Raw genomic sequence first — 14,700 nt, 5'->3', positions numbered from 1 at the left:
ATATGTATATTACATGGAGTGTTTTTTTCACATTTTCCCAAATTCTGAGTCTGGCGAATCAGGTGCATTTTAAATCTGTCAACAACAATCAGGAATGTGATGCGAAAGGGATGCTTGTTTAACATCCTCATGATTACAGGCATATATGCTGTGAATTGCATGCATGTTGCGGCCTGCGGAACTGCTATAAAACACTCACATGCAAACTCACCCACACATTCACACATGGCACGGCTCACAAACATACATATTATGCTCATGCATATGTTCGTCCATGCAAACATAAAGAGAGAGCTGCTCTTGCCATGCTTTCTTCATGGGAAATTCCAGTTTTCCATCATACAAGCAGAGCTGGTGATACCACAGGCCCGGACATGCACCAGACAGCGGATGATTCGGAGACGGAAGGAAGGCTCAATCCTTATTTATTTGTCCTTTGTGCCAATGCCTCTAATCAATACCTGTAAGTGCTCTGTATACTATGTTTTCCCTGGCTTTACAAGGGAGGCTTTTTGGTTCAAAGCCATCCTTGAGGGCTTCTCTGCCACCAGCGTTCAACTTCAAAAGCTCAAATGCTCACTCCACTTTTTAAAGAGCGCGTTAAATATGAAAGCATTCAGCCTGAAAGGGAAATGGGCTACCACTTAATTCCTGTCCTGTGTGGTCAATATTACTGTATCACTGTGCTGTTGTGATAACAAATCCTGTTAATTCATGCAGCACAGGCAGAGAGCTGAGAGCATATTAATCTGAAAGTTAATCAGCAGGACTCCTCAGCAGAGGCGGAGTTCATCACCATGGTGTGAATAAAATGTTTTTTTAATAGCACATCTCCCTTCTGTGTGCGCAACCAGGCCGTGCTTTTTTACACTGTGAAGAATAAAGTGCTGGCACTTTGTTAATTATGTACATACTGCATTCACAGATGGAATTTATAATACTGCTTACACAGTCTTCTTTAGATTAATTGGGTAGGAGCATGAAAACATGAGCACTCACATATAAGCTGTGTGTGTTAATGTCTTGTTCATTATTCTCATAACTATAAAAATAAAAATAAATCTGTTTGAACTGGAAGTAAAAAAAACAACAACAACAACACACATGCTTTCAAAGAACCACAGTGAGAGTTATAAGAGCAAGCTGCAGCTGATGGAGAACACATGGCATACTTACACTTTGGAAAAAAAAATGTGAAGCTGAATGTGACTGAATCTGTTTTATCAGAAGTGTTAGAATTTAGGATTTACTGTAAGTGAGGATGGAGCTGGAAAAAAGGAAGAAGAAAATGATGTGAAGACTTTATAATAATGAGCTAAGCAACTGTCAGTTACACTCAAACGATCATCAAAAAGGTTTTTCCAATGTTTCCCTTTTTTTAAGCCATGAGCAGCTCCTCCATTTCTTTCTTGCATTGCATTGCATTGTGGGAGAATAGTGTCTAACAGCGCAGCTCAAAAATCAACTGCATTTAGCATGCATACTTTCTGATCGCTTTTGAGTAAAATGCTAAAGGAATCATGCTAAAATGCTCACAGTGACTATGTTAATATGCTGATTTTTAGCAGTGATGTTGTCCATGTTAGCCTATAAAGTTTGCACGCTAACTTTTGCCAATGAGTGCTAAACACAAAGCACAGCTCATGGTCATTAGTTGTAGTAGTCAATGTAGAAAGCATTGAACAAATTTAAAATTTGTCATGATGGTGGCACTAGATAAAACATTATCACCAAATGTATTTCAGTTCATCCAGAGGGGTGCATGAATCTCTGAACCAAATTTCACAACAATCCATCTAATAGTTTTTGAGATATTTCAGTCTGAGCCACACATGATAAAAAGTCAGGGGCTCACCAAAGTCAGTAGGTCTTAACCTCTGGGGAACATGAATAGCTGCACAAAATATAATTAAAATCCATCCGACAGCTGTTGAGATATTTCAGTCTGGACTAAAGTGGTTGACTGACCTACAAACTGATCGACTGTCCAACAGAGCTATGCCATTAGAGGGGCTACAAATGAGAAGCAGAACCAACCATATCTGGTTCACTATAAGCATTAAAATTCATTTGAGTATAGAACTGAAAAAAAAAAACTGTGCAGACCTTATAATAAAAATCTGAAATGATCTGATATCAGGTCTATGAATGTTTCTGACATCTGTGATTGCTAAGTGAAAAGGTCAAGTTTAAATATAAATACTGATGACAACACACTGAAAAACATATGCTGACTTTTAATAAGAGTTTTAATATGAGGAATTGATCAAGGTTACCAGAATGTCACATTTGTTGCCAAATGGCATATTTGATTGTATTGTGTTCATCTCTGATTGTGTGTAATTGTACTTTGTGTGTGCGTGTACTTATTTTTCAGTGTAATTATGGCGTGTCTGGTGAGTTCAATAGCACTGAGTCAGGTTGGATGTATAGCTTCATAGGCTGTGGACTCAGATATTGAGCATTAACTATCTGAAGAGGAAAGCCAGAGGCAGCAACATATTACAAAGTTTACACCAGTTTCAGCCATCAGTGGTGATATGATTCGACGTGAATATTCCTGAAGAGCTGCTCACGAGACAGAGCTTAATAAAAAACAAAAAAGCAAAACTTGAGCTGTGTTTGAGGAGGACAACATTTTTTTGGCAGATTTGATATGTCAGGCAATTGTTGTTTGTTTGCAATGTAATGTAAGAGACAAATGTTTCTCCACTGCAACAATATTTTCGGTGTCTGGGCTCTTACATGCAATACATATGAACTCAAACTCAAAACAAATTGTTTGACATTTCTTGCGAGAGTTGGATGGATACCACTCTCATGTCTGTGTGGTAAATATGAAGTTGGAGCCAGCAGCCAGTTAGCTTAGCTCAGTATGAAGACTGGAAACAAGGTGAAACAGCTAGCCTGGCTCTTTCCAAAGGTAACAAAATCAACCTAAAAGCATGTCTACAGCTCACTCATTCACATTAAATCATGTTTGTGTTTTGTGGTTTTACAAGGGGTTGTGTGTCAGGCTATGTCTTGGCTGGGCTAGGCTAGCCCCTTGTCCTTATGCTAGGCAAAACTAACCCTCTGCTAGCAGTAGCTTCATATTTACACATATTACAGTGGTCTTAAGCAGACGTGTTTTCGTCATTAATTCACCTTCAATCAAAATTAGAAGACCATCAAGAGGTCTTCAGGATTCATGAACCTGCAGACAGACTCTTCGGAACATACTGAACGTCTGCAGGGACACCTGCCAGGTAAGAAAACGTATTTTGTATCATCTATCAAAAGACAGAATCAAGATATGTCCATTTTAAAACATTATCTTTCCAGTATCTGCCTCACCATCCCACCTCTGTCCCACGCTGCACTACAGCCTGTCTGAAAACCCACAGTCATAAACAGTACAAGCAGACAGATTAGCCACATTATTTCCAGTGAAGTGAAGACACATGCAGGACTCTCTCATATGAAGAGGGCACGTTTAGTCAGTGTCCTCCATTTATTAAGCCTTTTATCTTTATCTGGTGAGACACACACGCACACTGAGGGGAGGCAGAGACATGGGTTCTATTGTAATCAACCACAATAAATGCATGTGAATAGCCTGCACTTAATCCAAGTTATCTTTCTGATAAGTGGCAGCTGTGGTATTTACTGTAATCCTGTCTAATGGACCGGCTGAATGGTTTTCCATTGCCGCTGCGTGATCCAAATGGGTGTCTTGCCCTGTTACTGTTTCCCAAAGTGGGGTCCAGTTTTGTGGTCGGCCTGAGCGGCTTCAAGGGTGTCCCCAGAGAAAATGAAGGTCATATCATTTTCACTGTAATCCCTCCAGCACAGGATAATGTGTGGGGAAAACTGATGAGATCATTCTTCTAGCAGCCACAGCAGACGTATATTTCTGGCACAATTATGATGAGATTTCTTGGTTACTCTGGGACACAAAGCCTTTCTCATGGGTGTCCACTTGGTCTCTATGAGTCGGTGTGGTGACCCTCGGACTCCTGGACTGGGGAATTACAGTACAGGAGGAAGCAGAGAAGCAGTCAGCATCAAGAGAGCATCTGTCCTTAAAAGTCCCAACTAAGATCAAACTAGGCAAAAGTTGAGAATGACTTTATTTCCTGGCTAGAGGAGGAGGAGGAGTACTCTGGACTTGAAAGTGAGACCCTTTTACGGACTGGGAGAGTAGTAGTCTTACATTAAAGGAAATAAGTGCACCGCGCAAACAATGCTGTACTGAGTGAGGAGCAGGTATGACGCAGGTGTTCGCTGAAGAAAAGTCTGGATGATCCGTACAGCGGCGAAACTCCGCTGAGGAGGCGACAGAGGTGCAGCCCGGACCTTTTGTGTCAGTGATCTGTGCGATGGGAGCCGGTGGCGGAAGACCTGCTGTTGGTTATGCCACCTGCCTGTGCTGTTTCTGATCAAATTCATTTCTTCTGTAAAGCTGCTCAGAAAAGATGAAGAGGTTTTTACTTCGCTGTGTTCTTCTCTGGGCGATGTTGCAGCGGAGCAACATGCAAATGTCTGTACCTGCCACAGGTGAGTTGACAGCATAAACTACACTACAGATATGAACAGAACAGGTACAGGTGTAGCGCCGAATGAAACGTGAACCATATACAGACCAAATACACAAACACAAAGTTGGCAGGTTGCACTATGCTTTTTCTAAGGGGTGAGATGAGAAAAATTAGACTTTCTGTACATGGAGTCTGGGATAAGAGTTAAATCTTCAGAAAAAAACGTGCTTCTCTTTCAAGGTAAACTTTACGGTTTATGCAAATACACTCACACAACTGTTCCCTTGTAGTGAGTATAAGTATGTAAAAGTTTGCTCTCAATACATGTTTGCTGAATTGAAGCACAGCACGCCACAGGGTGGCATAAAGCAATGCGGGTTAACGATCACTGACATTTTTAATATGAAGCAACAGGCCAGGATCATTTCCGCACACAGACTGGTTTCAACAAGTTGTCACTTGGACAGTGTTATTGTGTGCTGGTGCATTGCATAACAGTGTTTCTTTATTTTTAATAAAGAAAATGCAATGAGTGTGTCTTCTTATATGCTTATGATCTAATCAATAAAATGGTCTGTAATAATCTCAAATGGGTGTAAATAGTCACTTTCACAGGCTGCAACATGAACAGATTGTTTTATATTTCTTTATTGGATCACAGTACATTTACTCAAGCACCATACTTGAGGACAGGTTTTGAAGTACTTGTACTTTACGTGAACATTTAAGTATAATGCTGCTCTGCTTCCTCTCCACTACATTTATATGCCAGCTATAGTCACTCACTACTTGTCAGATTACAGTTTTTACATACAAAACACACATTCACTGTATAAAGTATTATGCAGTTTTACAGATTGAAATTCCCAACAGTATATTAAGTACGTAAAATTAGCTTCAACTCCACTAGTTAACATTAAAATATAGATACGAAGAAGAAGATTATAGTAATAATAATAAACTGTAGTATAATATGTAACACTCACAGGGGTATTTGTCTGCATAATGAGTACTTTCACTTTTCAGTACAATAATAGTTCAGTACTTTCGAGGACTTTGAAGCAAGACTTTTATCTGTAATGGATTATTCTTAGAAAATGTGATACTTTCACTTAATTAGGGGACACTTTGTCTACCACTGCAGGTGCAGGTTTCTTTCATAGCTTTAAACTGGAAAAGAAGCCAGGTGGCTGAACCGGACCAAAGTTGTTTTTGTGACTTCCTATGGAACAAATTATCAGGGTGTATTAACTGTAACAAGCTATGGAAAACATCATCTGTTCCAAATTACGACACCACTGGAAATATTACAGCCAAACTGGACTCAAATAGTTTACAGAAACATATGCAAGTAAAGATTGTGTCCACTAGCTCTGGTCACTGGAGTTGAGAGACTCACAAGAAAGTAAAACAGAAAGGCCAAAATGGTTGCAGCAGAGGTTGACATATCCTAACCTGTAGTTGCTATAGTGTGGGACATTTCCTCATAATTCAACTGCAACCCCCTACCTGATAACACCCACATCTTTCTCCATGCCCTCAGTTAATAACACAAGCTTTCTGTTTTAATGCTGTAGTCTCCAAGCTCAAGATGGGATAACCCTGATGACATCACTCTGACATCAATCAGGGTTATTTTCTCAGACATGACAGCACTCCTGCAGATATACAGAAGACATTATACCGTGTTTAGAAGCATGTAGTACTTCCTGTGATTAATAAGAAATGAGAGATAACCTTACAAGGATATGATAAGCACACTGCACGGAGAACTGATAAATCAGTCATGTCACTGAAGGCTGAAGAGATCAGACAAAAATTGGTGCTGATCCATGCAGTGCTAAACTAAAGCTGAATCCTCCTCATTAGCTCAGTAATGCAGGTAAACTGTTTATTGTTCATGTTTCATTCTTTTTGAAGATCAGCCCATCACTGTATTTTTAAGGACAGTAGGAGCTTTGTCCTCCATGCTCCTCCGCGTAGAGAAAGTTGTGGCACATACAAGTGGCCACAGCTAATTAAAAGTAAATATTTTTGACTTATTGGCTAAGTTAACACCCTACACACACACACACACACACACACACACACACACACACACACACACACAAAAAGAAGCCCACGTGGAATGTGTGGAATTTTTAATCAATTTGCGGTTTCACTTTTCTGCTGGAAATCTGCAAACGTTTAAAAAGGCGGCAGAGCCACATCCAGATTATGTGCAAAATGTTTCAGATGATCAAGAGTTTAGAAGTAGGCTGCGATGATTTTGATCCAGCACAGGCTGGATAGTCTACCATCTGTCTGTTTGATGTTGATAGTGCACTCAGCAAACTTCACAGGAAGCATTAACATATTTTTCATTCATCTGTGCAGCTCTGCAGTATAACATATGGCCTTGGCACTGCTTGAAACCAGTTAAATGACAGATGACATGCTCAAATCTTTCTCTCTCTCACACACACACACATGCATATACATAGTCACATGCACTTTTCCTGTGAGGAATGCAAAGATGGAGCAATTACTGTACATCTCCATCAGCAACCCTGATCCAACTATCTCCCCTCATCTTTCTGTCTCATTTCTGTGTTCTCTGCCTCATTTTCCCCTTTTCAGCTTCTCCCCTTTGCCGCCATGTATACACATACTGTAAATATATCTAAATTCCCTCAGCGTTTTCACTTTCTTGATGCTTCTGTTGCCTCCCTTCTCTTGTAATCTTTGTAAGTTATCTGTGTTTCATTAAGATGTTGGCTGACACCTCTTTGTCTGATTGCGCTGTTCTCCCTCATTTCCTCTCCACCAGTTTATTTTCCTGCTGCTTTATTTTCTGCCTCCCTATAAAAGTTTAATGATTATGGACCATTGCTGCAATGAAAAAAAAGGGTGTGTTCTGCAGAGGAGATGCAAATGGAAAATACAGAGAAGTGTGAACGATATGGAAGAAGTGAGACAATAAAGCAGATGTGTATATCATGTAGGGGACTATTAGGAAAGATTCTGTGAGTTTCATATAGCGCACACATTAGGGATGAGCCACTTATCGAAGTGTTAATGAAATCGCAATATGGCCAAGTGCTGTATCTAAATCGCAGGAGCTGCAATTTTTAAATAATGGTTAAATGTGTCAGAACATACTATTATAAATGGAGCATTGTGGTGCTGCAGAAATACTAAGGCATATAAATCACGTTCTCCAGACTTGTTTGGTAGAGATGCTAGAATAATCACATCATCATCATTTTCTTTTTTTCACAGTGAAATTGATATGTAAAAAATGACAATTTCCACTAAAATTGTTTATTATTTAATATTAGTATTGCTTCTAATACTAGTATTCATTCTGAATCTCAATCCAAATTATTATAAGAATTAGTGTCAGTGTATTAGTCATTTATAGTGAATTTCTCCATTGTGAGATCAATAAAGTCTAATCGAATCTAATCTAATGTATAATAGGTGATGGTATAAAACCACAGATTAGTGAGTCCCCAAATGTATTGGACACATATCTGATCATGCAGGATGGTGTTCGTCAGAAGAATTGATTCTTTCCATTGAAAATTATTCCACCAAGACGACTTTTTGACGACGAGCCTCTGAGAAATGATGAAAGATGGAGAAAACACGATTGTTCATTGTGTTGGAGAGCTCCCCAGATGTGGGATGTGCTTTCTCTTCTCTCTTTTCTGTCACTGTTTTTATCACCAATTTAAATCTCACTCTTGGGTCATGTGATAAATCAACTCCTGTGACCAATTCTCCTGATTCCTCGCTCGCACATATCCTCTGCTGCAGCTCTCAAGTTTTCTCAATGCAATATTTTCTGACATGTTTTGATACAGTGTGAGCAGCGCAGCAGATTGCTCTCAGGATGTCATTGTGGTGCGGGAAACAGGACACCTCATATACCTGTTACTGCCTTTCATTCTTTATATTAATGCTTCCCCAAGGACAGTAATGGTATCGGTGACATTAAAAAGATCAGTCTTGCCAAAGAAGCCTTAAATCAGCGTCCCTTTTTTATATGACTGAGATATTAATGTAGTCACGACAGGATGATTCATCACCATGTTTTATGAAAATTCTACATTAACCATTAATTAAAAACTTGCCTGCCTGTGCCTTGATCCAGTGTCTAAAAAGGGGGAAATTGAAGCTCTACTTTAAAGCTGCTATTACCAGTTTATTTATGGATCAAATGAACTTTTCACACACACGAAAGTGTATTTCAAAAGTAGTCACTTGTCGTGAGGAGCCCTCAGAGAGGCCTGACTCTCCAACAGTTTCCCTCGGTTTGGTGGAGCTTTTCTTTAGCTACTTGTTTTAGTTTTCCGGCCCAAAGCTTTACTGTGGTGTTGTTTTCAGTCCCAGTAAGCAGCTGTACTCAAAGCTCTTCACATAGCAGACAAACTTAGCAACTAGCTGGTGAACAAAGTGCAGCATTTAGCAGCAGAAGAGCTAAAAGGAGGGTGAATATTTGCTTTACATTCACCGGGTGGCCAGAAACACACTTCAAATCAGTGCCGATGTTGCTCTGTATCTCCTGGATGTATAAATAATGTTTAAATGAGCAACTTTGCTGACTAGTACACCATATCAACATGGAAGTGATAATATGTGAATGTTGTGTTGAACTATTTCAGCTGCCCCCAGTGGCTAAAAAATTAATTTCATGCAGGTTTGAACGCTGTATGGCGGCATAAATGTGATTAATGGTAACTAATCAACCTGTTGATCGAAACAAGAATGAAATGAGCTTCACACTCACATGCTGAAATGACCCCGTTTTTCCTCCTGTTGTGCACAGTGTTAAACTGCTGTGAAGGGGATATTCTGATCCTACTGGACTCTTCGGGAAGTGTGGCAAACTACGAGTTCTTGCGCATGTTGCTCTTCACCGCCGAGCTGCTTCGCCCCTTCTCACTGGGCCGCGGGCATGTACGAGTCGGGCTGCTGCAGGTGGGCACAAGCCCTCGCCTGGAGTTCAGCCTGGATGTCCACAAAAATCAGGAAAGTCTGCAGAAAGCTGTCCGGACTGTCAGCCAGCTGCAGGGAGACACCAACACCGAGGCGGCGCTGAGGGTGGCCCAGCGGATTCTCACCGAGACGGCGGAGAACGTGCCAAGGATACTGCTGTGGCTGACAGATGGTGTACAGCCTGGAGACGTGGACAAGCTGATGTCTGAGCTGAAGGCGAAAGGAGTTTCTGTGATAGCCGTGTCTACAGTACATGGCAACTACCAGGTGTTACAACGTGCAGTGACACCACCTCTGAAGTCCCACCTCTACTCTGTGGACATAGATAACATCGAAATTATCAGAGAGGACCTGAGGGAGGCCATAATTAGTATGTGTGTGTGTGTGTGTGTGTGTGTGTGTGTGTGTGTTTGAAATATGAGGTTTTGCACAGTAGAAGAAGAAAAAGTAACTATGGCACTCTGTTCACTCCAGTCTCTATTTTTCATGTTGCTTTGCATCTCTCTTTCCTCTCATCTTGTCTTATCTATAGAAATCATTGGTGCAGAACGGCTCCGTGTGGTTCACTTGACTTCCCACAGTGCTGTGCTGCAGTGGCGTCCTGTTCTAAAGGCAGGCAGAGGTTACTATGAACTCCGGTATCATTCTGTGTGGAAACTGGACCCTGAAACCAGACGCACTCTCCCAGGCGACTCCAGCTGGGTAGAGCTGGCCAACCTGCATCCTGATACCGCCTACACAGCTTTCCTCCGTCCAGAATCCAACCAGAGGCTGTTCAACACACTCTCTGTTAACTTCACCACGCTTCCTGGTGAGGGGATTTAAAGGGGATTTCATTTTTTACAATCTTCTTATCTCAGTTTTCAGGGAATTGTAGATTTTGAGTGTTTTGAGAGTTTGACTGTGAAGGCTGTTTCCTGTATATTTAAAGTTTGTATTTAGTGTATTTCATTTGCAACAATACACACAACCCCTGATGCAACAGGTGCTGCACAGCAATCTGTGTAAGGCACACCAGACTAAGACCTAACTTCATTATAATTAACCTTAATTTGCTAATGGTAGTCATCATCTCATCTGTGATCTTTGCCCCCTTCTGCCTGCACTCCCCTCAGATGTTTTAAGCCCTGCAGTGGTCTCCGTATCAGACTCTGGCCCTCGTCAGGTTCGTGTGAGCTGGGGCCCCCTGCAGCCAGCACGAGTCCAGAGATATACGGTGGAGTACGGCACTATTCCAAGTGGACGTGTCCAGACCGTGACGTTACGCAGCCAGCAGAACTCCACCTTACTGACCGGCCTGGAGCCGGGCACTCAGTACCTGGTCACAGTCAGTGCTCTGCATGTGAATGGGAAAGAGAGAGCCATGTCTGTGAGGGCATGCACTCAAGAGGGTATGCTTTCAGTTTGACGTTTGACCACCATGTTTTTATATCTGTGTGCATATGTTTGACTTTGTGTCTTTCAGTTGTTCCTCCTTCCAGGTAATTTAGTTGTCGTTGGTTAAAGTATTCACTTTGTTCTGTTTATTTCTATTTATTGAAAGTTGACCTTTAGAGTTATTTCGTGAATTATTGATTTGATGCTGTATGAGTTTCACTGGACCACGCTGAAAGTTTTTCTTCCTGCAGCTGCTCTGCCTGCCCTGGCCGACCTCCAGCTGACCCCGGTGCAGCGTCAGGAGGTGCGGGTAGCGTGGCGGGGCCATCAGAAAGGCTTGAAAGGCTACTGGCTGAGCTGGGAGAGAGAAAACTCACTCAGTTCCTCCTCGAAGCCCTCCATCTCCTCCGTCTACCTGCCTCCTACCTCTCATTCAATGCAGCTCACACACATCGCACCAAGCAGCCGAGTGTGTGTGTCCCCGGTCTACAGCTCCGGCCGAGGAGAAGGGATTTGCTGCACTGCAGAGAGACACACAGGTTGGCTGAGCTGAATATTATTATCTATTTTGTTTCTCAATTTCTGCAATTATGTTCATAAATGGCAGGTTTGGTTCATTAGAGGAAGCATAATGTCCCGTCTCTCTCTGTTCTCTCTGATAGATTCCAGCCAGTGGGGTTAACAACCAGAGTCTGCAATAATTAGGCAGCTGGAGCAAAACAAATGGGTGAAATCGAGCATGTGAAGTGCTGTATGCACTAGATACCTTGTGCAGGACTGAATATTATTTCTAACAATCTTGAAGATCTCTATTTCGTCCTCTTTGGTGGCACCTATGGCGATAAGCTGTAATTGCAGGTGTGTTTTTGGTCACTGCACAGAGATTCAATCACTGTCACTCGTCTGACATCAAGTTTCATCTGAAGTCATTGACCTTTGTTCAGCCATGGTAACTACTCGCAACGCTAGCAGAAACCAGAAAACTCTAGCAGTCTGTTGCATTGGCTCCACCTACCCTCTCTGGTGGACCAACCACTGCTGAGCAATGGAGAATGCGTCACTAACTGTGCGCCACTTGTGATTTTTCCCAAGAATGATGCAACAGAAGCCCAGCTCATAGTACTGTTAATGCAAGGGCTTTCATCAGTGAGCCACGGGCTCAATCACCATTGTGTTATTTACAATGAAAATCTTTGAGATTATTAGTTTAAATTAAACTTTTCATCTTGAATTGACAAAAAAGGCTTTATCACATGGTCCCAGCCCTCTGTCCTCACAACGGCTGAACAAATCTGGCAGAACGTTTTTCAAAATTGCAGGAAGGCTGTTGATCACAGCATCTCACAAGTGTTCAGTTCGCCAGAGTATGCAGGTAAGTTTGTGTGAGGAACTATTGTTATCGACAATCATTATTTATTATTACCAGTCTATTGTGTCAGCCTACTCTTTAATTGTACTGTTACATAGATACAGGTGTATTTACTTGAAATTGTATGAAAATGTTCTCTTCTCCTTCCAATTATATTCAAAGTTCTTAATATGTAGTAAATGTTTGTTTCTTGTTGAATGCCTGAAATAACATAGGCTTGAGAAAACTGTTTATTTTAAGTCTTTGAGGTACCATAAACCGCGCAGCATCTTCAATATGAATTGTGGAGCTAAAGCTGATGCAATGCAAGTAGAAATACAAGTGCCCTGATAAACTGGGACCTGAGTAGGTGAGCTACAGGAGCCTGATAATCAGGTTGAATTGCATTTCTTTTTCACTTCATTATTCATTTAAAAGGCTGAAAAAGAGTTGATCTGACATGAGCATCAATTACTTCTACCTTTTCCAGTCTAATATGGGCCTGAGGCTAAAGAAGCTTTGAATGCCAAGCTAGAGGACTATGACCTTGCCTGTTAATGTTTTTCTCAGATTAGTATAGCTCTTGCTCTGACTGACACTGGTTCCTTCTTTGAAACTTAAAAAAGCAGTGATCATCTGTGAAAATGTTCCAGATGTACAAATATAACAGAGTTGTTTTATACACAGCAGTAACAGTGCAAAATTATTTAAAATTATTTTCCAAAGTCTGTTTCACGGCTGCAGGCAACAAACCATAGTGGAGCTAACTGACCAATTAAAAACAATGCTGTATTCATGCATGCTGGCAAATAGTGTGGAATAATTTTTATTATTTATAAGGACCGTATGTCTGCTTGTTCTGTACCATTTGTGGCCTTTGTGTAATGTTCATTATATTGCTTTGACTTTGAAGCCGATCATGAATTAGTCAGAAAAAGGTTTATTTTTTTGCCTTAACAGACAATTTCCATCAGTCTTTCTCTTGGTTTCGCACAGTGATGGACAGTTGTGTCAGATGCCACACTGGCAAGATGCAGTAAAATCACAGACAATCACAGTCGGCATTGCTGTCAGTGATAAAACGCAATGAGCATGTGGTGCTTATAAATCATGAAGATGATTGTTGCATTTTATGTTATTTGGCTCTTCAGATCAGAGTAAATGCCACACTGGATCAGCTTCCGGTTTCTGTACAATGCTCATGAGTATCCAATTCTTCCAGTGAATGTGTACTGTGAATATATAAATGTAAATGTCCCTGTTTTGTATTTATGTGCTACTGATTTTATTGCCAGACTTGTCTGCTACAGTGTTCCTCTGGGCGAGTTAAAGGACAAGAGAAAGAAAATTTCTATGAAAGATGTTGTGTCTATAAGCATTTGATTTTATATATAAAATGAATATGAATGAATAAATGAAAAAATACCATTAAATTTGAATTGTCCTCACTGATTTTAGGGTATTTGGTTGTTTATGGGACCATCTAGTGGCTATAGGCTGTAATCAGCTATTGCACTGGACTATTATAAGCTTCATTCTTCCTCAAAAGTGACATAAACGGAACATATAGGATTGCTAGAGCTCATACGTTTTATTTTTTTTATTATTTTATTATTTATTTATTCTTCCAATTAAAAAAGGACAAGGATGTTAAGTGGAACATTTAAGTGCTGTTAACCTTCCCAGACAGAAATCATTTGAAGATGCATTATGTATTATCATGTTTTAGATAAACTACAAATGTGTTAAACTTACTAAAGTTACTTATACCTTGACTTAATGTACCTACTGATGTCATCTGTTGTATTTGTATGAATATTAGTAAAGACATTGGTGTCTGCACACCACACATCCATGCATTACTTATATGGCAGATGTTACTGAGCTCCACACCCATTTCTTTATTTTAGTTTAAGTATTTGATGTTTGTTCAGTACTGCTTGTGTGAACTCCCTCCTTGAAATAATCCCCAAACCAGATTGTGGGGGGCTTGTATGGGATATGACCACAGGGCCTCTCACACCCCAAGTAAGACTCACACCTTTGGCTGGATATGTCCTTATCAGTTTTGATGACAACATATCTAGTGTAAGTGGAAATTTGGCCAATATTGATTGCTGTATCTGTGTGCCATGTTATTGACCGTTTTCATTTGGGACCTTTATCGTTTGTGAACGCTCAATGAGAGCGGGGGCACAACTTGATTTACTATTACAAAAGTGATTTGAAGGTAAACTGATTTCTCAAGAGCATAGATGCACACAAACAAAAAGGCTTCCCCTTCCCTTAGGATAATGATGGGCTAACAAATGGAAGTTGCAAAGGAAGCACATTTCATTGAGGGCAGCTGATTAATCTCCTGTGTTTCATTAACCTGCACCTTGAGCTCCCAAAGGCGTAAAACACAGTGCTGTTTTTATGCTTTCTGGAGGCTTAACAGGGATTGTCTTACCAGAGTACAGCACAATGACC

General features: G+C 40.7%; 1 protein-coding gene across 1 annotated transcript; it reads left to right on the top strand.

Annotated features, from left to right (window-relative positions):
* Positions 1-4,139: 4,139 nt before the first annotated feature.
* LOC121615194 (von Willebrand factor A domain-containing protein 1-like) lies at positions 4,140-13,861 on the top strand. The gene is made up of 6 exons (XM_041949444.1): positions 4,140-4,539; positions 9,334-9,873; positions 10,036-10,314; positions 10,619-10,894; positions 11,132-11,419; positions 11,543-13,861. Exons 1-6 carry the CDS (start codon positions 4,458-4,460, stop codon positions 11,560-11,562), a joined length of 1,485 nt encoding a protein of 494 aa, XP_041805378.1. The 5' UTR covers positions 4,140-4,457; the 3' UTR covers positions 11,563-13,861.
* Positions 13,862-14,700: the final 839 nt, after the last annotated feature.

This window comes from Chelmon rostratus, chromosome 2, assembly GCF_017976325.1.
Source record: "Chelmon rostratus isolate fCheRos1 chromosome 2, fCheRos1.pri, whole genome shotgun sequence".
In the NCBI taxonomy this organism is placed as follows: domain Eukaryota; kingdom Metazoa; phylum Chordata; class Actinopteri; order Chaetodontiformes; family Chaetodontidae; genus Chelmon; species Chelmon rostratus.
Note: the sequence above shows the minus strand (reverse complement) of the source record. Positions and strands in the feature narration are given on the sequence as shown.